Below are 25775 nucleotides of genomic sequence, written 5' to 3'. Positions count from 1 at the left end.
CTCTGCAGTTTCTTTAAAGTCCAATTTAAGTCTGAGACACTGCAGTGGGTTTTTTGTGGGTTTCCCTTACTGTCTGTGCTACTTGAAGTGCCTAAGATCTTGGGAGGTGTGCATACACGTGAACACAATAGCAAACAAACATTTCCTAACGTGCAGAAAGAAGCATGTTCCAGCTTTTAGCAAGAAAAAAAAAAACAGGCCATTCAAAACAAACTACAGTTCCTTTTAATTTTATTACAAAAACAGGATTTTCAGAATTAAACAGTACAACAACGTATCTACTCAGAATAAACAAAAAAAAGGGGGGGGGGGACAGAGAGGACAAGTGGGTGAGACGGTGTATGTATGTGTGTGTGTGTGTTTGTGTGCATTTACAAACCCCCGTTTTTAAAAAAGAAATAATCTGAAAATGTATCTGCCCGCCCCCCTCCTCAAAAAAAAGACAACTGCTCCATTTTGTTAGCACAATTCAACAAACACTGAAGGAGAAAATGAGGGGGAGAAAGTGAAACGTAGACGAGGAGGTGGAGAGGAAAGAGGATCAGGGTGAATCATAAGTTTCTCAGTTTTTTTATATAAAACACTTGGCAGACGACATGTCAAGTCTTTTTCTTTTATTATCCGTTAGTTAAGAAACTCATCTTTGTTTAAACAGAAAATAAACAATGCTTGCAATAAAAACCCATTTAAACACACACATGCGCACACACTCACACAAACATGAAACCCTGATGGATGGATGGAGATGGGTGGTGGAAACAAAATAAGAGAATGAGGAAGAGGAATGAAGAGGAAGGGGGGGGAAGCTGATGAATGAAGTGTGTGTGTGACTGTCCTGCTGGTTCTTTCTTACCATTTCAACATGACACTTCACTGACCAACACAGAAATAAGGGGCTTCTACGTCTATATACAGTGTGTGTGTGTGTGTGTGTGTGTGTGTGTGTGTGTGTGTGTGTGTGTGTGAAGTGTACGAGTCAAAAGAGCCAGTTGGGGTAGAAGGAAAGGTCAAGGGTCAACTAGGTTTGGCAGTGTGTGTGTATGTGTGTGTAGGAAACATTTAGGACCGTCGCTTCTTCTTGCTGGGCGGAGCCACTGCCCGGACCTTTCTCTTCTTGTTGACGGTGGTGGACGTGTCCTCGTCCTCGTAGTGGCTCTCTCTGTCAGCTAGAGGGCGACAAAAGGGGACAGAATTAGCGTTTTAAAAACGATAAATAATAAATGAATTTAAAAAAAATCTGCTGAAATCAACAGTATGGGGAGAAAATTTGGTTTCTGAATCATTAAGTTGCTTCACTTACTCTATAAATGACAGGCAACATCTAAAGATTAAGTGTAATGATTGTGTGTGATCGATTGTCACTATCGAGCTCAGATAATTTGTTACCTGTGAGTCTTGTACTTAAGAGACATAACATATTATTTTGAATGGTTTCTGTTTGGTAACTTTATTTAATTAAAAGATGAGACGTATAGGATTGACTTGAGTGTGTCAGAACTTGGATATTATATTCCTCAATGTGGAAGTTCTGCCATAACTTTATAGCGTTATTGGAAATGAATATTTAACTTTATTGTCGATCTTAAAACAAGCCTAAAGACTCACTACTGCCCCTGTGTGTTGGTGTGTTGGTTGACTGGAGTTTTTTCCCCCAATAAAATGCTTTCATCCTGCTCCACCAGCTCCAGATACAAACCTTTCCTGGCTTCTTCCTCCAGCTCGTCCCAGTCTTTACCGCTCTCCTCCTCGCTGCCAATGGACGCGCTGTAATCTAAAAAAAAAAAACAGAGCACACGGAGAAGATTCACTATCCATCACTGAACTGTGCTTTAGTGAATCAGTTCTATAAAAGCTAATTGAATATTAGTTCACTCTGTTCTGTAAAGTGCGTAAAAAAAAAAGGAACTTGTGTTTACTTGTTCCAGAGTCCTCCGTCTCTGAGTCGTAGTCTTCATCACTGTCTTCCTCCTCCTCCTCTTCTTCATCAGCAGATGGGTTGAAAGTCTCATCCTCCATTTCTGACTCCGAGTCTTCCTCCGCGCCGCTTCCCTGAGACAAAACCGAGACACAGCAGGAGCGATGTGACATATGATCACGAAATGCATAAAGAAAAAGGGTCTTTAAAAAAGACCCGTCAACAGAAGTTCTGGTACGCACCATTAACTCTCTGCAAAAGAAATCAATAATTACCAGAAAATTTGTTTCCACAGCAGAACACTGTCCATTTTTTGGTCCACTGTGCTGAACGTACCTCGCTCTCGGGGTCCAAGAAAGACCAGCCTCCCTGCTCGAAGAAGCCCTCGGGATCGTCGACGATGGTCTTCATGATCTTGGTCCAGTTCAGAGACTGGACTCCCTCCGTGTACTTGATGTCACACGAGCTGAGTAAGAGAGAAGGCAAACATTTTAGTTACACAACAACCAGAGTGAACCTGGGTGTATTGGTAAAGAAGCAGTTAATAATTATGTCATTTAGACTGGATGAGTTTATTATCTTGGTGTTTATCCCCTTACTTGAGCCACTCCTTGATGGGGTCGAGGGAGTTGACGGGCACGGCGTTGATCATGGTGACCTTCTTGTTGTAGTCCTTGTACACGATGACCACGTCGAAGTTCTTCAGGTGGAACTGCACACGCTCAAAGTGGACCAGCTCAACCTCGTCCAGAGTCACCACAAACGGCGGCTGGATAAAGACAAAGATTGTTAACCGAGAAACAAACAGAAACTGACACTTAAAATGTTTTATTTTGTTTTAAAGTTCAACTCAAAAAATAGGTTTTTTCTTTTTGTTCCCACAAGTTGGATGTTTGTGCATCACTGTGCAGAAAACCAGATGGTTTAGAAAGCCAGGTGGTCTCAAAACCAGTGGTAACAGTGTTGTACTCACCCATTCAGTAGTATTGACAAGAGAACTGGACGTAGGTTGTAGCAGGCAGGTACTCCTGTAGGGGGCGCCCTGGAATCTATAAAACAAAGAGCCAAAACATTAAGTCCACCTGCTCATAGCGCTTCCAGTGTCCTTCCCGAGTTGTCTTCTTACACTGATGTCCGATATAGTCTGGTTTACTCACCCCAGGTCTCTGAAGGGCACCTCGAACTCCAGCTCTTCTTTAGTCAGCGTCTCCACCTTCTCGATGAAGTTCTTGAAGGCCGACTTGAGCTTGTGCCTCATCTCCCGCTCCATCTGCTCGGCGTACAGGTCGTCTCGGTCGTGCATGTGTTGATGTTTGCCCAAGTCTGTGGTGATCTCCCCGACCTCCGTGTAGAACTGGACGTCCGTGTGGCGTCTCTTTCCGAACATGATGGCGTTCTGTGGGGGAAAAGGGTGAAGAACGTATTAGATATACATTTTTAAAGACTTTTTAATACAACATAGAACACAATTTAATACCTATTTCACGTCACAACATCATATTGGTCAAACTATGAGTAATATGATGGGACCAGTATGGACGAGCGGTGTTGAACGAATAAAAACGCACCTTGAGGTGGAAGTGCAGTACGATGATCATCTCCCCGTCACACGGCTGGAAGATGGCGTGTTTGATGTTGTTGTAAAGAATGTCCACTTTATCGCCGCGGACCGATGTAAAGCGGAAACCTGCGTGGGGAGAAGATTACTTATTTTCAATACAAACAGGAGCAAAGTTTAGGAATCAATCGCACACTGTTGGAAGTTCTCCTTTTCATCCCATTAAAAGAGCTTTATCTCACCATTAGTATGTGCCTCCAGCGAGCCCTGCATCCTCTTCTGTGCTATGTTGGGTCTGATGTAGAGGTCTTTGAGCTTGGGGTTGCTGCGGTTGAGGTTGATGACCAGCGAATCTTGCTTGACGATGCCCTCCTTCTCCTTTTCCTCGGCCTCTCGCGTCTTGTAGCGCTTCTGCACCTCCTTGATGATGCGGAAAGCGTTCTGCAGGTTGGTGGAGGGCACCGACGTGTCGCCGGGAGCTTTCAGGTTGGACGCTCGGTAGGTGCTGAGTGGGGAAAGTGAAGGGTGGGTTGAGTAAAGGAGGAAAAGGACAAAAAACAGTCTTCATTTTTGTGAATAGTTGAGACTCACATTTCTTTAACAAATGTGGCGTCGGGGTTGGGGAAGATATTTCCCTCCTGTCGTCCCAGAGAACTGCCGGGGACGTAGAAGTTGATCCTCAGGTAGGTGTAGTCTCCTTCTACCGACATACTGATGTTCTAGACAGGGGAAAGGCAAGAACCGTCAAACAGTCAGCCAATATGAAAGACCATGGGGGAATAAAGAAGGTTTTTAAGCTGCCATCATCCTCATCGGTGGCTGGTGGAGTTGATCTCAGCGTACCTTGATGGTGGCGATGTGGAACGGTGTGGCGATACCAAAAACGGGCATGACAACGGTCTCGTACTTCTTGTCGATGAAGATTTTCATTTCTCTGATGTCCTTTTCTCGGGGCATCTGAGAGACGTTCTTATAGGACACGTTGGATTTTCTCGCCCTGAGAGAAGAAGAAAATAAAATTAAAGTGGACTCTGTTAATCACGAAAAATTGAATTACACGTGACTCCATGGTGCCACTGTCTACTGCTGTCCTCTGGCATCATTGTAGAAATATTTGGCACTTAAAATGACAGAAATGTTGTCCATTAAAAATGTTTAATGTCATGTGAAGTTAACTTTTAACCACAATTACTGTGATCCTTTTTATTAATGTTTAATTTCCTAAGAAAATCCCACAATTCTGCCTCAAACATTACAAACTACAACTACTCCCTCCAGGACTCACTTGTTCCACATTGATTGATTGATTTTCAATAAACAACCTGTTATATTTTCCCTGTTAACCTACACTAACAGATATCAAAACAGTGTTGCTTATGACTGTTACAAAATATACACAACCTTATATTAACCTGACCGATCAGTGAGTAATTAGAGTTCATTCATTAGTTGTTTAGACTTAAATTATATGAATCAAACTCAAGGCAACAGCGACACCAAGTGGTCAGGAGGAGGCAGATAACTCGAGACAGTTGAAATGCTCCTATACACAGAACATGAACTGTAAGAACGTAATAGAAAAATTAAATAAATAGCTGTAAAAAGATAATCAGAGCAGCATGCTTATGGACAACGGCTTCAGGTTCAGGGTGCCACAAACTTCATAGAAACAGGATTGAGAGGGAGAACAGAATCTCTCCTTCTGAATAGTACAGCTCATGAATGGGAACTGGTACCACATTGGCACAGTGTTTCATTTCCTAACCCTGGTGAAATCTAGTGTACCTTGTTTAATCAATTCTTGTAGGGTAAAGCCAAAAACAGCAGTCACAGATTCAATGGGAAATTGTAGGAATTCAGAAAAGGTTTGGAAAGTCATAAAATTTTTGCTAAATAAGGGACCAGAACATATGAAGGAGAGAGGCAAGGGGCATAATGGAACCATCTCTGGGTTGATTTTACCTATTTTAGTTTTACACTACTTTGAACTGTATAACTGAGAGCAAAGTCCCAAAACGTCCTCTGAAAATGTAAACCTAGAGCAGGATTGCAGACAGAAACTAGTCTATTGGGTACTGGGACGCGAGACGTTGCACAAAACGTCCCCGACACTCACTTCTGAATCTGCTGCTCTCCTTTCTGCTCCGTCAGACGACGCTTGGCTTCTTCGTTCAAATGATTAGCCAACTCCTTCTGGTGGGCTCGCCTCTTCTCCTCTGCCGTCATCTCGTTCTGAGTTCAACAACAGACACAACTGAGTGATCACACAGGGACACCTTTTTGTTAAACAATGAATGGAAAAAAACAAAGCAAACATACATGCATAATACGGATATGTGTTACACGGCTTTGGATGGTCGAAAAAAAAAAATAAAAAAAATAAAAAAAAAAAAAACACACACAAAAAAAAGTCACTCAAATTAAAAAAGGACGACAGCTTTTTCTCCTGAGTACGTGGATTTTTACAACTGAACCAGTTCAGCCAATGAGATTTTTAGGGGAAAAAAACAATGGATACTTACCTTCCCAAGTAGCTGGTAGAGTACAAAAACATTCACACTCTTAGTTATTAAAACTCCCGTCAAGGTGGCAAATTAACACTGATCACATATTGTAACCACACACATCCATCCACACTCACTCTGGTTCTGTCCGCGAGCAGGGCGGCACTGCGAGCTCCCTTCCCCAGCAGCTCCTCGGCGTCGTCTCCATCTTCCTCCTCATCCTCCTCGTCGTCATTCTGAGAGAAGAAAGAAAAAAAAAAAAACATGTATAAATATGAAAACTGAAGGGAAGAGAAGTTGATTTCCCATTTGTTGCATTATACCTGAACAATATTGCCAATAAAGTAACACTCAAGAAAGACGTAACATGCAAATGGCTGCAGGCTAACTTACTCCACTTCTGTAAAACTTCACTTTATAATTACTTGAGTGATAAATTTCATCTTTTTTTCCCCATCATTTGATCCATTATGTCGTTGTAAAGCAGTTTGTAAAGTATGTTTCAATATAATCTCTATAAATTAATCACTGATCTGATGTTTAATAGTGATGACTGAGATGTGACTGTCTTGATGAGTGGTTAGGTTAACTTGGTCGCCCATAAAGTGTTGAGATAAGCTCAGGCTGCAGTATAATAGCTACAGAAAATAAATAAAAAGTCCCATAATATGTAGCATTACTACAGTACTGTAAGCCTTCTTGTACTGTTCACAGGTGAGTTGAACGGCTAGTTCGCTATCGGCAAATCAGGTTACACAGCTTCAAATGTAAAGAATTTGCTTTGGAGATTTTTAGGAAAACGGTGGGCACAAGTGTCGATATGCAAACAGATGCTTAAGGGTTGTAAACTTATTTGGAAAGAGTTTTAAATGGAGAGTAGAAGACACTTACCTTCAAGAAGATTCCCACATTTTTTATCTTTTTCTTGACTGGCGTGAGTATCGTGGCGGCCTCTTCCTGTTACAGAAACAGTTCAGATTGTAATGAATATGTTGTACAAGTAGTTGCTGTTACACTTATGATTTATAATGTTAAGGCAACGTATTTTCTACAGTGTACATCATAAGAACCCATGAATAGCTTTAATTTAGGAGTTGCATTCAGGCGTCTTTGCTTTTCTGCTTATTCAGCAGGGAAACCTCATCGTACCTCATTGATCTGTACTGTGTCACCGATGAACAAGGCGTACTTCTTCTGCTCGTCCTTCTTGCCCTCTTTATTCAGAAGGTCGGCAAAACCCAGACTGATACTCAACACCATGCCTGGGAGGAGACGCACACAAGCTTTGGTTAAGAACTATGTTATTTTCTATAATACGTGTATTTAGGAGTTCTTTACCGGTAACATAACCATCAAATATAAAGACAAAAATTCTCACCTTTCTTCAGTTTGTACTGGTTTTTAGCATTCAAAACCAAGGAGCCTTCTCTGAACTCAATTCCCATTGCAAAGCTACAAAGAACAACAACAAAATAAACATAAGTACAGGTATGAGTGCAAGGGGAGGAAAAACAAGATGCCATCTGTGCGTATTTACCCAAGGTTTTTGGTCAGCTTAGCTACGAGGTCTGGCTTCTCTTTCTTCACGTATTCCAGAACAGCGGTGTAGGCCTCACTGATTTTTACAGCTGAGGAGAGAGAAAAGGTTTATTAACAGCAACACACAAATATTCCTCAGTTGCCTCTCTGCTTATGATAAGTACCCACTAACGTCACATTTTGGGGCTTTAACAAGTACCCAAAGGCTCCCACACTCACCGTGTTTGAGCTGTTTGAGCAGCTCCTCTTCCACCTGCAGCAGGAAGTTGTAGTTGTCCTGCATCTCCTGAGGGGGGTCCACCATGAGGGTGCGCACCAGGTTGGAGCAGTACGACTTGTAACGGATCCCCATGGCGCACGTGATGGCACCGAAGTGCATGTGGTTCTTATCGCTAGAGCACAACAACAAAAAAAAGAAGTGGCGTCAATTAAGACGATGATCAGGGTAAAAGTGTATGATTGTCTCTTCCCTTGCTTCCAGTCTTTATGCTTAGCTAAGCTCACCGTCTTGTGGATGTACCTTCATGTTTAAAACAGACAGATATGATAGCGGTATCGATCTTCTCATCTAACCTCGTATTTCCCCCAAATTCCTTTAACGGCAACTGCAATTTTTTGACAAAACATTCGATCTTGGATTTATTTTTTTCCAGAAAGTCTTGCAACAAGCTTTAAGATTTTATTAACTTACCAATAAGGGAATCTTTCTAAAATAAGATACGTTACTCAGATCCACTTTTTTTCCCCCTTTGGTCTGACATAACAAACTGAATATGTTTGGGTTTTGAACTGCTGTTTGGACAAAACAAGCACTTATAAAAAGATGTCACCTTGAACTTTAGGAGATTGAGACAGGTTGTTTTTCCACTATTTTCTGACATTTAATAGACCAAACAATTATTCAGGAAAATCAGCAGATTAAAAAGGACCAGTGTGCCGGATTCAGTGGCATCTAACTGTGAAGTTGCAGATTGTAACTAACTGAACACCACTAAAAAAATAGAAGAAAACCATATCACTGTGTCTCTAATAAGGTGAGATGTGGTACCTGACGACGCTGAACTTGAGGCTGTAGTTCCCTCCACTCTGGATGATAGGAGGATAACACATCTCCACTGTGGAGGGATCTGCACCGCCCAGGTACTTCTTCTCCTCGATGGCCTTCTCCACGGACTCTGCCAGCTTGCTGTGACGCACTTTCTGTTGGTTAGAAAAATAAATAGTTCAGCACTGGTCACTAACCTGAGGAAAAGAAAAAAAAAAATAAAAATAAAAATCAACCCTAAAAAGAACATAAAAACTATTTGAACTAAGCAAGGGATATAATAAACCTGTTGAATTTAAGGACCAGTGTTCAGGATTTAGTTGCAGATTCCCTAATTTCATCCTTCCCATTCCAACTTTCGTGTTTTCGGTGTTTCATGACCTCCGTAGTTTCTCATTTGCGCTTTGAATGGGAGGATGAAGTGAGAGAATCGGCTCATCCCAAGGTAATGAAAACACAGCAATTCTTATTTAATAGGTGTTTATAAACCAATGACTCCATTGCTGCCAACAGATCCTCCAATATAGGACACAATGGACCTTTAAATAGCCTAAATTAGATACTTTTGCATCGTTACCCATCCTCAATAACTTTCTTTGAATTTGGATGCAGTGGGAGATCTTGTTGCGGTTAGAAATTCATGTCAGGTTTTGTGCCAACTTACGTCTGAAAGTTATGACGTAAACGCAGCGTGCGAGTGATCGGAGACGAGCTGAATATGTGGCCATCAAGCACTTGATCACAGGTGCAACTCTCAACACAAAGACTGGCGCAACAAAAGCTTTTGTTCCATAAAAGGTTTTACACTTTTAGCAACCGGAAACAAACGGCCAGCATTAATCCTGTACATCAGTTTAATATGAATCCACTGTTCCTCACCTCGTCCGCATCAACAATCTCCATGACGCGCTCCTTGAAGAACTTTGAGTAAACCTCGCTGGTGATGGCCGCTGCCTTCTTCATCAGGCCAAGCTCTCCGTCTTCCTTCACCGCCATCGTGTACGCGACCACGGCACTGATGTCTACCTGCAGGCAGGACGCAATGGAGAAAAAGACAGTGGTTGAAAACAGAGACATCAACTCTTTATTCCAGCTTACAGATCTTAAAAATGCTTCAACAGAAATCCCCAACGGCATCTTACCTTCTCCAGCCCCTCGGCGGTGATTGTGTCGTTCCAGCTCTTCATGTACTCTCCGGGGAATTTGTCCTTGCTGAAGATTCCCACCGTCTTGCCCTCTTTGCTGCCTCTGATCGCCTCGATCATCTTGTCAAAGTTGCCCTTGTTGCTTTCATTCTGAGAGACACAAATGGCAACAAACAAAATGTTAGTTCAATAATAAACTACATAAAGTTTAAAACCACACGCTTTTTAAATTGCAGTATGTTTAACTGCTGTTTAACCCTCAATACATAAACCAAAATAATATTTAAACAAATTGCATTTATTTTAATCAGTACTGTGTATAATTGGGCTGCACACAGTAAATTAAGAGCCTTATTATTATTATTATAATAATTATAAGAGGTTTGATGCTGGAGGATGACATTATTATATACCATATTTATTATATATATATCCCATTTAATCAAAGTAACAGACATTAGGGTCAGAAAGAGTTAATAATAGATATTAATGCCACTGTACATTGACACGTGTACAATACAGGTGTGTGATTTGGTTATAGCACTTTCATATAAAACAAGTCTGGAAACATAGAAGTTTGGCAGAGTATTTGTTTAATAATGTTTAAATGTACTGTAGGCCTCTCCGGTGAGAGCGAGCGAGAGACTGTACTCACGTGGACGAGACAGATCTGATACAAAAAGTAAAGTTTCTCCACAATTCTCTGGTTTATCAGTTTACTACATACAGACTGGATTCTTTACTTTATAGCCAAAACCGTCTCCACACTTCGTTTTAGAGCTGTGCTGAGTGACTCGTGTGAATGGTTTTTTTTTTAAGTTATAAAATAGAAAGTTTGACAAGAGTTATTGAAACTGATGCATGTGTGTGAAAATCGCCTGAATTAACCACAGAAGAGGAAGCATATAACATTATTTCTCAACCTTATGGAGGGGAACAGATTCCTCTTTCAGACCAGAAAGATATTCATAAACACAAATCTCTCACACACACACACACACACACACACACACACACACACACACACACACACACACACACACCTTTAAATCATGTGTAGATAATTGTACTAAAGAAAAAAAAAGGAGTGAACATTCAGCCATTACCTCTGTGTCTTTACACAGGTTACCTTTTCTCTGGTGAGCAGGGTGATGGGCGGGACACCGTTGGCGTTCTCGTTGCCTTTCGTTATGGCCACCTGTTTGAGGAAATCCACCTTCTTCTTGCTGGCGAGGAAGATGATTTTGGTCTCGCAGAACACCATGATGGTGTCCGTCAACTCGTAGCCAAAGAGCCACGTCTGAGCGGGAAAAGAAACAAACAAACAAACAAAAAAAAAGGGTGAATTCAATCGAAACGTGTAGAAAACAGATGCACAGTCTATACATCCCTTAACAGTCCATTTTAGTTGGAACTCCACATTCATTTATGGTCATACAGTAAAGTTAATGACACGTGGAGGAACATTATCACGACTCCACCTCTCAGTTGATGCTTTAATGATATTTAAAAAGATGTTATTTGAACAATCTGCTCAATTGTGCTCCAGCAACATTCAGAGAAACAGGACAAATAAGTCCCCACACAGGTTTAGTTTAGATAATAATATAGTTATAAAGCTTGTATTTGTGTATAAAACCATGAATGGACTGTGGGAAGTTGCCTTCATCTGCCTGTGCCGGGGCATCTTACCTGTATGGCCGTGGATTTGGCGTACACAATTTCCTCGTCCACGCCCACAGACACCACGATGGCGTCGACTTTACCAAACTCATCTTCTCCTTTCTGGGGAAAAAAAAAAAAAAGCCACATATGATTTAATGTAAGAACGACACCGTAGTTCATCCACAGTCACTCTGCAGAGAGATTATGGTAGTTTTCAGTTGCGGTGCGGTGAGGTGACACAGGAAGCTCGCTAGTTTTGTTAGTATCACTGAAAAGTTGATGACTTGTGGCACTTTGTGGCTTCATCAGCACCTGATGCTGCTTCCACCTGGCAGCACACACGAGTACTGCAAGTCTCACAAAGCTGCTTTTAAAAAAAAAAGTCCATAAAAGCCGGTTTTAATGCACATAAAAAAGGGTTATTTCACACTTAAATGAGAGACATTCATCAGATTTAGTGACTGGAGCTGCAACAGTAAAAAAGGGAGTAAAAAAAAAAAAAAAACTCAGAATGCTACATCAAAATACTTCTTTAAAATGAGTTTAAAAGACATTAAAGTTGCCACACTGTTAAGTAAAAGTACTTTGGACACATTTAAAGCCCTCACAGAAAGTGATCTGCAGAGCCTGCGGACCTCCTGCACATGTTTCTGGGATGCTGGCGTTCTTCTGATGCTAATTAGCCTGCTACAATTAGCACGTAGCGCAGGCAAACTGTCAAACACAGATATGTAGTAAAAAATAAATAAATAAACAAACAAACAAACACGCGTTTATTAGCGAAATTAGCGGGAAAAAAACGCCGAGCAACGTTAGTTAAGTTAGCTCGGTGGGAAACTTAACGAGCTAGCCACAAAAAAAAAAAAAAAAAAAAAGAGGGGCTAGCTTTGTTAGCTAACGTGGTGAATGAGGGTTTGATGGGTGTGCTAACATGAGTTAGCACCGTGTGTCTGATAACACACCGCTCAACTCAACTAACAACAAAAAACATTATTTCTTTTTAAAAAAAAAACAGGGTAAATGAAGCTAACTCGTGTAGGCCTTCGCTCTCTCCTCCGAGCCTCGGCTGTGGGTACTGGACGCGGCGGGGGAACGTCACCGCTCACCCCGACAACAGAGCGCAGCTCGCTCGGCGGTTAGCGGTTGGTATCTCCCCTAGCAACCCACTTTACCTCCACGTTGAGATTACGCTGTTTTTAATTCAACTTAAAACAAACAAACGGGTTTTAAACTGCCGCAGTATTATTAATGGTCGCTGCTGTTACCTTCCAGTTGCTGTACAGTCTCTTGATCCGGCGGTAGTAGGCTTCCTTGTCCAGGTTTACCGCCATGGTGAGTCCGCTGTGGTGAACTCCAGCTCCCGGCTTTCGCCTCTCAGCAGGCCGGAAGGAGGAGGAGGAGGAGGAGGAGGAGGAGGAGGAGAAGAAGACGATCAGCGGGCTCACTGACAATAACGCACTTTTTCTTTCCACGCCTGTTTTTTTTTTTTTTTTTTTTTTTGGGGGGGGATTCACGAACAAAAAAAAAAAAATAAATAAAACCACTCCGAGATTCTGTTTCTTTTATAATATCCCCACAGACCCCCCCTTTTCTTTCTCCCCCCCACAAATACAATGAGGACTCACACCACGCAACAACAACAACAACCCCCCTTTAATGAGCAATTACTCGATTAAAATAAATAAATAAAAACACGTTAATTATTAAAAATAAAGGGTTGTTTTGGCTTTTCGCCACACTCACAACCACGCACACACCAATCTGTTATAATTACCCCCCCAACCCCCTCCTCCTCTCCTCCCTCCCTCCTCTCCTTCTTCCTCTCCCTCCCCCTCCGAGTCTTCACACATCAATATAACGTCAACCTTATTGCTTTCATTGTCACATTAAATAAATATATAAAAAGATTAAATGCACAAATGTGAAATCCCGTTCTTTTCCTTTCTCTGTTGTTGTTGTTACTTTCTGTTATTCTCGCGGTTTTATGGCGCGTTTCGGTGAATTTTATGGCGCTGCACTGCGCAACAGCACCCCCTGTCTCATGTTGACCACGCTGCTTTTTCCCGCCACGGTGGGTTTTCCCGCCATCGTCATCAAACGCTTCGAGTGACGTGAAATCTCGCGATAGAAAACGGCAGCGATGAGATCATCCCGTGAAGAACTCCCGTTTGACTTCCCGTGAGACTTTTTTTTGGGGGGGAATAACTTTTAAATTTAAATATTATTTTGGTATTATTGATCCTCCTAAACAATAATATACATTTGAATTATATAATCTTGACACATTTTTTATTCTTAAATAGTAATTTAGAGAATAAAAGCCTTATTTCTCTTGTTTCTATAAATCCAAAGGCTTTTGTTTAAAATCTTATATACGTTGTAGGAGTTGTACTTTTATATATATATATATATATATTAATTTTACAGTACAAAGAATTTGTTCATTTGTCTCAATAAAGTAATAAAAACTCACATTTTTCTGATATTCAGCAGCAAAACCGAGGTCTTCTTCTTTAAACTTTATCACGAAGACGCGGATACAATAAAAAAATAATGTGATTTATTCTGTTCCTTTTCTGAAAATGGAGAAAAAACCGTGAGATTAAATCAAACAAAAAAATCAGTCACTTCCAGCTGTAATTGTGAGGCCAAAGTGTGTATATTAAAACATAAAATATTTTTTATTTCACCATTAAAAACATTTCCAGGATATCTACAATAAACCAGACCGATCGCGGCGTCATTATATCCGACTGGGAACAGTTTTTTTTTCAGAAGCAAACATCCTTTTCTTGATTATTTAACAGACCTGAAAGCAATTTATTAAATTAAATACTGTTATGTTAAAAAGTAAAGCTTTTATATACTGTATTCTCCAGTCCCCCTTTTACAGTAGTGTTGTCAGAGCTGGTGTGTCCATTTCAAATCCAATTGTTTTTTGGGGGTTTGTTCCTTTAATTCCCCCGCCCCTACCCGCCTTCAAAAACCAAAATTTCACCACAAAATGTAAAATAAAAGAAATATGCACCACATATTTAAAAAAAAAAAAAGCTCTTATGTTGCCGGAGATTTCAGCAGGAGAACATTAGATATTTAGAGATATTTCTTTCCTGAATGTTAGCACCTGTTTTCAAAGATTGAAGTAAAATCCTTTGCATGATGGTAGTTTTCTTTGACCCCTCCCCTCCTCTTCCTCTTCCTCCTCCTCTTCCTTGTTAAGTAACAAACGTCATTTGGCTGCTGGCAGATTAATTTCCACCTTTTGTCTCGAAATGGCTTCTTCCCAAACATTTCACACTTCTTGTGTGACTTTAAACTACCTTTACAGACTGTTTGTGCTTTGCCCGGTTGTTGCCCCTTTCCACCCCCCCAACGCCGAAGCACCCGCACTTTGTTGAAGAACTAAAAACAAAAAAATCACTTCTCAGATTTTCATTCACATCAATCGATCGTTGATGAAACAGTAAAGGGAAGAGCATACACAGATAAAGTGGAATCTTTCTTTTAAATTAATAATAAAAATTAACTGAATTCATCTGCAAGATTCATGATTTCCTTCTTGCAACCTTTTTTTCTTTCTTTTCAAAACAATTAAAAACACAGTAAGTCCATATAAAATGTCCTTTTTTTTTTTATGTTTTATCACCAAGTCCATAATTCAAATTCACAATAGATGATCAAAAAGGAAAAAAAAAAGTCTTTAGTTTCTTTCTTAGTATCGTTATTCATCCACGCGTCCGTACTTTCTTTTAAAGTTTTATCCGTCAGGAAGCCGAGGAGTAAGAGAAAAAGTACATCGTAGTGACTTTCAAATACGTTCCTGCGACTTGTCTTTGTGGTTCCGCTATGTGCCGATAAACCTGAGCCCGATCGTTCGTTCGTTCGTTCAGTCGTTCCTCTGTTCATTTGCATTTCCTGTGTTATTCTTTGTCTTTTTTTTTTTTCTCATCTATGTGCAACACTCCTCCGTCAGATGTGTCCTTTAACCCCCCACTCCCTTATGTGACCGTGGTGGAGTTCTGCCCTCGGATGGCGCACCAGGCCATGAACACGTCTCTGTGGAGGAGGAAAAGAAAAATCCACGTCACATATTTTATACTTTAATAAGTACATTTATCAATAACATTAATATCCTCGTTTAACGCTCATCCTTTGATCACATTCAGGACATAAACTTTACATGGAACATAAATAATCTTATATATGTGATAATAACAGTATTAAGGAGTTTCTGAAACTAGAATATGATGTTTAATATAATAATAAAATAATAATAATAATAATTATAGTAACCAAGACTGGGTGAGTTATCTCCTAAGTTAGGATGTAAAGTCGACACTAGTGATTGCACCTTGATTACTTGAGACATAACCTAACTAGTTTGGACGTAAAGTCATACTTAAGGCAAGTAGCCAATCACCATGGACGATATTGAAACATCAGATCAATAACTTCAGGTCTGTACTCGATGAATGTGTCGCAAAATGGCTGCAATTAATAAAGAAATAATGCTGTTTAACCACCTTAAGGGGGGAATGTGTAAGTATTTAGTTGTTACTTAAAGGAGTTATGTTTCAACTTATTTCCTTGGTGCAACTGCTTTTATGTGGGTGAAGCATAAATCACAGCTTAGTAATCATTAATGTTTTAATTAGACTAAGTTTGAACTGTAACAGGCTGCAGGACACCAGAGTGCATGTTAACACCCACTAGCTGTGTCTGAACACTGTAAACCAATAACCTTGCAAATATCCTAAGCTCACGTTGTAATTAGAGCTCCAACAATTAGCAGATTTTTTTTAATTAATCGACTGACTGAAAACAAATCAGCAATTAAACGTTTTTTAATTTTTTTTTAAAGCAAAAATGTTCTGCTAACAACTGTAACTGCTTTTCACGGACTAATTAAAAACACATCTGCAGATTAACTGATAATTAAAATAATGGTTGCTAGTCCCAATTAGACAACAATGCTTATAAACTATAAAAATATGAACTATGAAGCGGATCAAACATCAAAACCTCCCAAAAATCACTTGCTTCATAAACACCTGTTTCACCTAGAGACTGCTAAAAGTAATTAGAGCCCTTTAAAGCTGAACAGTTCCCCAAACTACAGGAACTCGCTGCTACAGTGACCCAGTAGCTGATAACTGACTCTTTGACGGTGACGGTGGGGGGGTTCGGTGGGGTGGTCAACCAAAAACTAAATAATTCACAGATTCCAGGATCCAGATTTTGTGTGTAAGTTGCTTTTTCTTCGTACCCACCTGCAGTGTGTGGCGACACACTCATTACTACAGTACTCCTTGTCCCAGTCTTTGCTCTCCACAGCCGGGTTGGTGCAGCCGGCACGCACGCAGATGTTGCGGCTCGCGGCGGGAGTCACACTCGGGACGTGGGCGACATTGACCTCTACCTCCATCTGAGACAAGAAAGAAGACAATCAAGACATTTTATATTTAAGGTATTTATCGAACGTCTGCTCTGAGTGAGTACGCAGTCTGCGTCGCTGAGCTCACCCCTTCCTCCGCCTCCGCCACTTCCTCTCCTCCCGTCACCACGTCGGCCGACTGTCCGACCTCCACCGTCAGACCAGAAGAGGACACCGACGTGGGCGCTTCGCCGCCCGACGTCACGATGATCGGAGCGCTGGAATCCGACTGCCGCGACGACGGGACGACCTTGATCTGCAGCGGAGGCGGAGCCGTGGCGGCGCCTCGTGGTTTGGCCTGCAGAGGGGGCGGAGCCTGGGCATGCACCATCTGCTGCAGCCGCGGCGGAGGAGGGGTGCTCTGCATCTGCTGCAGCGGCGGCGGCTGGCGCGGCGAGGAGGCCGTCGTCGCCGTGACGGACACGCCGCCGGAGGGCAGCGGCGTCTGCTTGATGATGATCTTGGTGACGGTGGGGGGGTTCGGTGGGGTGGTCACGGGCGGAGGTTGGGGTTTGATGGCGCCGGTGCGGGAGCGTGTGGTGACCTGGGGCAGGTCCAGGATGATGTTGGAGGTGCAGATGTTGGTGATGGTGTTCTCCTCGGGGTTGTAATGCTGTGACCTGGTGGCGCGAGCGGCGAGCGCGGTGGCAGACGAGGCCGCGACGGCGGGAGCCGGGGCTGGAGGTGGGGGCGATGGGGCGGTGTCCATGACTTCAATAGGGGCCTGAAGAGAGGACGGTTGGACACAATAAAGACGTACGAGAGGAGAACATGTTATTTAGAATACAGTTAAACACTCATTGATGCTGTTCTGATCCGATGTGGATGTCCGTCTGGTTTCTGTGGTTTATTACCAACCTTAGTAATACAATATGTTTAGCAACAGAAAATAAGACGGGGCATTATAAATGATGATGATTAAAACATTTCCGCAATAAGAAAACTTGGTATTTTTTAATATAAGTACAATACAGTTTTACATTTCTAGACTATATGTATACTATAGACTTTACTTTCATGCACCTACATACGGCGTTAGAACAACAGCGGTCGAGCTTTACAAATGGAGGATCTCTCATCAATCGCAGGCTCTCACCTGAGAAATGTGGCCGGCTCTGTACTCTGCCAGCGCCTTCAAATAATCCTTCTTGGCCGCTTCGTTTTTCCTCTTGTACACCTGGAATAAAAAAAAAGGTGAATTATGCTCAGACAGTGGGATTGTGTTTATATTGAGACTGCCAAACACTACAACTATTCCAAATGACTGCAGGAGTTTTCCTCCTCACCTGCTTCTGCTCCTCCCCCAGGCTGTCCCACATGGAGGCCACTATCTTTGAAACTTCTCCAAATGTAGCGTTGGGATTTTGTCCCTTGATGGCTGCCTGCGTGTCCCTGAAGAACAAAGCGTAGGCCGACACGGGTTTATGAGGCTCGTTGGGGTCTTTCGTCCTCGGCGGCTTCTTCCCTCTGCCCGCCCCTCCTCTCCGTCCGACAGCCGGGGAGATGCTGGAGGCGGGGGCGGAAAGTGGCGAGTCGGACAGGGAAGGGTCGAGAGAGATGACTCCCGAAGAGACCGCCAGGGAGACCGGAGATTCCACCAGCACGCTCTGATTGGAAGAGGAGGAAGAGAGCGACGCAGGCAAGAATTAAAGTTTAAGTTTTGGAGCTTCCTGTAATATTTTAAAGGATAATGTTTCTCTACAACATTAAATATTTACGACTTATTAAATCATCTGCTGTTCATGTAGATGTTCAGGGCCTCTTGAGACTCACCCTTCTAAAGTCATCCATGTCGTCATCCTGGAGCGAGCTGGTGGGCGACGCCGTGGCCGACAGAGGGTGGTCGGGCGACTGGGGGCGTTGCAATATGCTCCCGCCTCCCAAGCCGAGCCCCAGTTGAGCGCTGAGCTCCGACTGGTCGATGGTGGTCAGCTGGTTGGACCCCAGCAGGCCCTGGCTCATGTCACCCAGCGGGACGTCGATGGTCACCGGGGACGAGCTGCTGAACTGAGAGCCGATGGGATGACCGAGGTCCTGGAAAAGACGGGAGCAGGAAAATGTGAGCGAATGAAACTGAGATAACTTTTGAGATCCCAGTTAAAAAATGTCCCGGGACTCACCATTCCCAGCGACGACCCCAACAAAGCGCTTCCTCCCGACTGGTTGATGACCCCCAGACTCAGGTGCTCCAGCCCCTGCGAGGGGGCGTTGACGAAAGTGGAGGCGAACGAGGGGTCGTCCCCTTCGACCACGGCGTTCCCGGGTACGACCACGCTGTCGGAGGGGCCGGTGTCCGACAGCTCCCCGAAATGGGACACCACATCGGACACGGTGAGCGCCGAGTCCGGATCCAAAGAGATGGGAGGTATCTCGAACTCCTCATCGCCGAGGCTGGGAGTGTGGAACGTCTGGAGGGCAGACGGCGCCGGAGGAGGAGGAACGGGAAAGGGAAAAAAAGGGGGAAAGGAAGGGATAGCGAGGATGGAGGAGGACAAAAGAGAAAACAAGTTTGTAAGAGATTGGGGTGGAGAGGAGTAAATAACAATTTGAAAAAGGAAGGAAAGAGAGTTAAAATAAAGTTGGGAGAAGATTACAGTCAGTAAAGTACAGTAAACAGTAGTAAAGAAGTATTTTGGACAAAAAGTTTAGCAAAAGATTGATTTTCTTAAGATTCTGAATACTGAAACGTCTCTAAAGTACTCTACAATGTTTCTGTGTTCAGGCACCGCTTACTGGCTCGCTTCCTACCGGGGTAGATCACCATGACAACACACGCTGCAGGGCCCAACCTATACCATAAATCTATAATTCAAACACTTCGCTTTAGCGTGACTATTAAAATCTTGGATGTTATTTATCACATTTCTACAGCTTCTACTTATTCCATTATCTAGTCGCCATAACCTAAAAATCATCTCACGTCGTATCAAGCACTTCGTGCATGGCTGTGACGATGTCGCGATAGGGAACGCTGCCTCCGTTACATCGTAGCTAGATAGGAAAAACCCGAGTTAACTGACTTGATAACCGGCTTTGTGATACAGGTTATGCAGGATCACAGATACTGGCCCATTGGTCTTGCACCAAAACACCCAGCAGGCAGCCTATAGAGGAAAAGGCTGATGATTGCTGTATTAACTAGTAAGTATGTACACAAAACCTCCACTCAGGTTTAGATTAGAGTTAAACTGGTATGGGGTTAGGGTAAAACCTTACAGAGTGTGCAGCTGTTCTTCATTTCTGATCCACTCCACATCGTTGGTGAAGTTAGTTCCCTCCATATTTAACGCTTTAGTCTATTCTGATGACAGCAGCAGCGAGAGATACATAAATATACTTTTATCGTGCCTGAAACTCGATGCCTACGACACGTGTGCGACATCCTGTGTCTGCAGCAGCTTCACAGTAAAATCCGTTCCTCGTTTCCATCCTTGTTTCATAAAAGTGACAGTGTTATCTTAAAAAAAAAAAAAATTAAAAAAAAGTGAATTGAAGTAAGGAGGGGTGTGAAATATAAAGTATTTATAAATGATTCATACTCCACCAGCAGATCCAGCGAGGTTGAAGAGGTCAATGGGTTTAGTGGCACACTAAAAAATTGTGAGTATGTCAGTAAGTGCATGTTGAAGTAGATTACAAATGTCATGGGTCATATTATGTGGCAGTTTTTTTTTTATTATATGTACTCATGGACATTAAATGGTTCATACATACAGTACAAAAAGGCCTTTATTCTGCCTGATCATTTCATAAAGATCATTTATCTTTATGAAAAGCTGAGGGGGGGGAGATCAAATATAAACATGATTGAAATGCTAGAAAATATAATTTAGTGTTAAGTTAGAGATAGTTGAGTTTAGTTGCGTAGTTGTAGTGTGGTTAAAGCTCATTTAAAACTGTGGTGCGTGAGCCTGACTGGCCCCAGTTTGTGCCACTAATGTGTAATGTTGCATTCGAGTCACAGAGCTAAGCGTCCGTTTTCTGAAACACACGACACCTGGTGAGCGTTGCGGGGTAATTTAACAACCCATACACCGTTTTCAAGGCATTTCCAGAATTGTATAAGACTCTTTTAACTCTTTTTGTACGACAACTACGACTTTATTTCCTAATCCAGGGAGCTAGAAATGACATAACTCATACATTCAACTTGTACGGCACAATATAAAATAAATACGTCGTACTGTGTGAAACTGTAAAATACTGAAATGTTACATAAATATTGACAAATATATCTAATAATGAAACTTTTACATTTTGTTTATGATTGTAAAAACTGAGCAAGCTACAATTTTACACCGTTTTAATGTCAATTTGCTGTATAATTCTACCTTTTTTTTAGTCCCTATGATTTATTGAAATAAAACAATCTTAAAAAAAGGAAGAAATCAATCTTTGGTTCAACCTGTCACAACCGGTTGACACATGAGAGGTACCAGGTAGATATTCTGTTGCTTTGCTTTAAGGTGCCTCGAGGCAAAAAAAAGGTTGGGAACGAAGGGAATAAACAACAGCCACATTTACAAACGATAACGCCGTCGCTCTTTTTCTGCCTTTTCATAAAAGTGTATTCAGACGTCAGAGGGGATGTTTGTTTCAGGCAAAGTGACACACATCCGCTTTAAAGTGGGAAAACCCTGGGATTTCTCTGGATTAGGAAATAAGAGTTTCAATTTAGTAAAGAGTCTTTGAGGGAGCTGGGATCTTCTTCAGATCTTCTCCAGGTGTTGATATCTTTCCTTAATGTTTATGGTTCGCTGTGATAAATGCAAGGTATCATCAATGAAACATAACCCACGTTGGTTTAGTTCACAGACACGTCCATATTTCAAGTGTCAAGTCGAACGCATTGGATCCCAGTCGTAATTACAACTTGGAAACCTCGTTAACTCTGATGCGATATGAAAGCAGCGTTAGCTCAGTGACTCCAACGCACGGTAAGACGTGATGTATACATCGTATAATCTCCACAGGAGGAGGATGGGGTTGGGAGGCGGGGCTCCATGGAAATAAACACCTCCTGTTAAGAGGAGAAATTAAATGCCACATATTTTCCAGAGGTAAAAGAAAAAACCTCTACCTCTGAAGAAGAGAGGAAAGGATGGCCGGACCCGGAAATTGTCAGGTAGTTGTCACTGCCTCCAGGGAACTGAAACACAAAAGATAAAAAGGTGCACAAGTTAGGAGTGGATTTCTAAACGTTTTCCCATACTACTCATCATTATTTTCAAATTAAAGCTGCAGTAAAAAAAATAACTTTATGTCGTATTTGCCGAAGCTTTCACTCTATCCTGATAGTAGTTCACGAGAGAGATAATCTGAGAGAATAAAAACAGCGTCTTCTGGCTTGTTTTTGCGCTCGTAGCGGCGTTTGTGAGAATCCACCGGGCCTGAACCGGAAAGAACCAATCAGAGCAGAGAAAGATTAGTTTGTTTGTTTTGATTGCTGGGTCCCAAAAAGTGTTTGTATTTGATGCTCCCGGGAATGAGGCTCAACAATCGACTGTCTTCAGATTATCTGTCAGGATGTAGAGAGAAAGTTTCAGCAAAGCATGACAAATAAACATCTGCAACAAAAACGACCTACAGCGAGACACACAAGACAACCAAAGCGAGGCAGCAGAGCCACAATAAGTTCAGTAAAACTCAAAACAACCAGGTAATATGGAAAAACACCCGAGATGCGTTCACTGACCGAGCCTAGTCACATCAATAATATAAAAAAAAAACCTACGCAAACACGTCACCCTGTCTGTGTGTGTGTGTGTGTGTGTGTGTGTGTTGGGGGGGTGAAACACGTTTGCCCCCCCTCCATTCATTGAGATAAAAGTCACCTTGCTGTCAGAGTCAAATCCATTGAAAGACTGCGGATCCAAGAACTCTGGATCGCCGTCGTGCTGCCCGGTACCGTCCGTTAAATCCGAATAAAAATTCAGGTCCATCTTTTCAACTGGGCCTCATATGTCCCCCCCCACCCTCCCACCCACCCTGTCTTCAATTCAAGATGTTGCGCAATTAACCGAAATCCCCCTCCGTTGAACCTGCGCAAAAACTGTAACGTTATTATTATTTTTAATATATTTATTTTTTTATTTTTTATTTAGTGACAGCTTCTCCACAGATTAGCTCACAACGACTAGAAACGGAGCGTGTGTAACGCCAGCAGCCGTGCCATAAATACCCGCCCTGCTGTCTGTCTGGCTGGCTGGCTACCCGAGGTAACGTGTCCGGGTCCGGGTCTTTATTGCTGACTTGTCCCTAACCCCGGTTGTAGCTTTAGCTGGCTTTGACGCAAGGCTGCAGCACTCGGCAGCTCGTTTGTCCGCCGGACCTCAAACGTGACATTCGAACCAACGGCTAACTAACCGACGCGGCGTTTAACGGGGTTTGGTGACGTCGCTGCCGGGGTACCGGGGTATCGGAGGGGTAAACAAAAACAAAACAAACAATAAAAACCGCCAGTGATCGTGTTCAAGGTGTCTGACAGGGAGCGAAGGCACACAGAATCACCCCCCCCGTTGTCGCTTCGTGTTGGCCCGGGCCAGGCTGCTCAATGGATCCCGAGTACCCGGATCGCGGGTGGGATTAAACGGGAAGGGCCGTTGGTCAAGTTAAACGAGGTCGGTGCCGGATGTGGAGCGACACCAGTTTCAAAATAAAATCAGATGTGACAGGTGGGGGGGGAAAGGACAACACAAGTGTCTTTAAATTATTAGACTTTATTGTTGTCTCTCATTATTAAGGGTTAATTAATTAATTAAATTCTGACTCTTATACCCACCCTGAATCTGTGAGTTACATTAATGCACATTCCCTAGATAATAACAGTCATATTGTACATATTGTATATATACTGTCTCTTTTTATTCTCTCTATTTATATCTTTTTTTATATTTTTCTATGTGTAGTGTTACGCACCAATTTACAGAGGGAAATGTCTTAACACCTACCTGGCAATAATACTGAGATGGAGATATAATCCTCTTCTAATGGTGGATTATTCGCCATGTTGTTGTACAAATTCTACTTCAATAAATAGAAATGTATTAATAAATTAAATCAGATAATTAACTTGTTATGTGGTTCTTATGGTAAAAAAACAAAAAAACACAAAAATATTGAAAAACATCACAATGCTGCGTAAATCTAAATTACAGTGATAAAATATGTGTCACAACAATTAAATCATCACCACTGAATTAAAGAACATGAAGCATTTAACAGATTCACTATTTGCTCATTATGGAGGAAGACTCCCAAGTTGGTTTCACAATTAAGTTGTTCTTTATACGAGATGCTGGAGCTTTTTACCCTTTAAAAACTATCTTATTTACTTTCTCAATGCACCTTGGAAGAAATATAAACGTTAAAAAAACAACAACACAGGGCTCCTCTACAAAACAGCACCTAAAGATTAGTTAATAATGTCGGACCCACCTTAAACAACACTGTACTGTGATTCCCTCGAGGTTGCAATCAAATTACTAATCGACACGACTTTAGTGGACGATTTTGGCTCGTTATAGATATCAGACGAATGTTGACCAGTAGGTAAAAAGAAACTGCAGTAAGCCAAAGAGTTTATAATATGGGCTTACCCATACTACACATAATTTAATTTAATGTTTATTATAGTGCATTATTCATAATTACATTGCTGTTTAAAGACAACTTTAATATAATTTATCAGCAGTTGTGTTATTGTCCACAGTTATTACTGATTTAATGATTTTAAATCCACAGGTGTTGCTTTTAACTTAATAAACAACAAAAATTTAATTTGCATTTATGTTTAAATTTTATTTTGGTAACCAGACGATTCCTGATTTTATTTTGAAAGCAACGACAGGAAGCCGCCTGTCACTGTCTGATCACCTCGACTTTAATCCAACCGGCAAACGGGGGTTTAATTTCGCGACAATTAAGATAATCGATAACGTTTAACAACTAAATACAACGTCTGACATGTCGTGTAACTGCGAACACAAGATTATATCGTCTAACTACTCGTTAAAATGTTTTAAAAAAACTAACAAAATGTTCGCTTTTACCGACTACCTGGCAGTTTAGTCCCCCCCTCCTGTTCTGCGCTAATGGTTCGGTCCAACACAATCCGCTAGAAGCAGCCTCCTGCGTTAGCTTTTAAAACACTTTAAATCCGCGTAGGATTATTAAATTAACACCAAAAACAAACAAACACAGGTGTGTAAACATTAACCGCTACACAAAAAGAAAGGTGGAGGAAGTTAAACTAAACAGAGAGACAATAAAAGGCTCGTTAACGAGGCCATCGTTGTGTTTGTGACAACCAAAGATCGTTTGTTGATCAAAACGTGAGAAAAAACCCCAAAAAAGGTGATTTTTTTTATTATGTCAAAAGGTTTTCTGATACTAGCTACTCTTACCTCCATGCTCACCCCCGAAAATCTGATTAATGTTTTGTTTTTATCCCACTTTTTGCAAGTGAACTTCGCCCAGAATTGATTTCCTCAAATTATCACAACACGGGCGCCGGCTTCCGGATTGTACGTACAAGTGGAAGTGACCTCATCACGTATTTTTTTCAGAATAAAAGGCATCTCGCTTTTGCTGCGTGATTCTAATCGTGAATATAAAGTTTAACATTTCAGATTAAAAAAAAAAAAAACATTTTTACATTTCTGTCGTCGTCTTTTTAAAAACCCTTCTGTATTCCTTTTCTGTAAATTAATCTCAGTTTCATTTGAAATAGTTAAATGTCATGCCAGAAGTTTCAAACATATGCATTCATAAAATAAAAGTATAATAAGTAAAGTAGTTAAATAGAGTAATTTTAAATATTGGCAGCTGTTCAAATTCAGGAAAACATTATTTACCAGAAGTTGAAAAAAAAAAGAAAACATAATTTTGTTAAATTATTAATTTAGGTTAAAAATAATGCAAAAAATAAAAGGGCATTTTCCAAGAGATTAATCAATAAAAAGCACTCAA

The 25775-nt window shown here is 41.6% G+C and overlaps 2 protein-coding genes across 5 annotated transcripts; both read right to left on the bottom strand.

Annotated features, from left to right (window-relative positions):
• Positions 1-214: 214 nt before the first annotated feature.
• Positions 215-12801, bottom strand: supt16h (SPT16 homolog, facilitates chromatin remodeling subunit). The gene is made up of 24 exons (XM_051400977.1): positions 12637-12801; positions 11399-11491; positions 10836-11006; positions 9704-9856; positions 9441-9587; positions 8565-8716; positions 7736-7908; positions 7515-7605; positions 7356-7429; positions 7127-7239; positions 6869-6934; positions 6115-6213; positions 5590-5705; positions 4317-4470; positions 4065-4192; positions 3716-3978; positions 3484-3602; positions 3073-3311; positions 2889-2964; positions 2515-2684; positions 2252-2381; positions 1917-2049; positions 1697-1771; positions 215-1166 (listed from the first exon to the last, which is right to left on the bottom strand). Exons 1-24 carry the CDS (start codon positions 12700-12702, stop codon positions 1060-1062), a joined length of 3108 nt encoding a protein of 1035 aa, XP_051256937.1. The 5' UTR covers positions 12703-12801; the 3' UTR covers positions 215-1059.
• Positions 12802-14029: 1228 nt separating this feature from the next.
• tox4b (TOX high mobility group box family member 4 b) lies at positions 14030-25351 on the bottom strand. Of its 4 annotated transcripts, none has more exons than XM_051400986.1 (10): positions 25211-25351; positions 21886-21954; positions 20345-20395; positions 18926-19213; positions 18579-18839; positions 18092-18412; positions 17902-17982; positions 16894-17529; positions 16642-16796; positions 14030-15427 (listed from the first exon to the last, which is right to left on the bottom strand). In XM_051400986.1, exons 1-10 carry the CDS (start codon positions 25214-25216, stop codon positions 15370-15372), a joined length of 1926 nt encoding a protein of 641 aa, XP_051256946.1. In that variant the 5' UTR covers positions 25217-25351; the 3' UTR covers positions 14030-15369. The 4 variants fall into 4 exon arrangements, with proteins under 4 accessions (XP_051256946.1, XP_051256944.1, XP_051256947.1 ...); XM_051400984.1 differs by lacking the exon at positions 25211-25351 and adding an exon at positions 22640-23737; XM_051400987.1 differs by lacking the exon at positions 20345-20395.
• Positions 25352-25775: the final 424 nt, after the last annotated feature.

The sequence above is a fragment of the Dicentrarchus labrax genome, unplaced genomic scaffold (assembly GCF_905237075.1).
Source record: "Dicentrarchus labrax unplaced genomic scaffold, dlabrax2021, whole genome shotgun sequence".
Taxonomy (NCBI): domain Eukaryota; kingdom Metazoa; phylum Chordata; class Actinopteri; family Moronidae; genus Dicentrarchus; species Dicentrarchus labrax.
The sequence above is the reverse complement of the archived record's forward strand: the minus strand, read 5'-3'. Positions and strand labels throughout refer to the sequence as shown.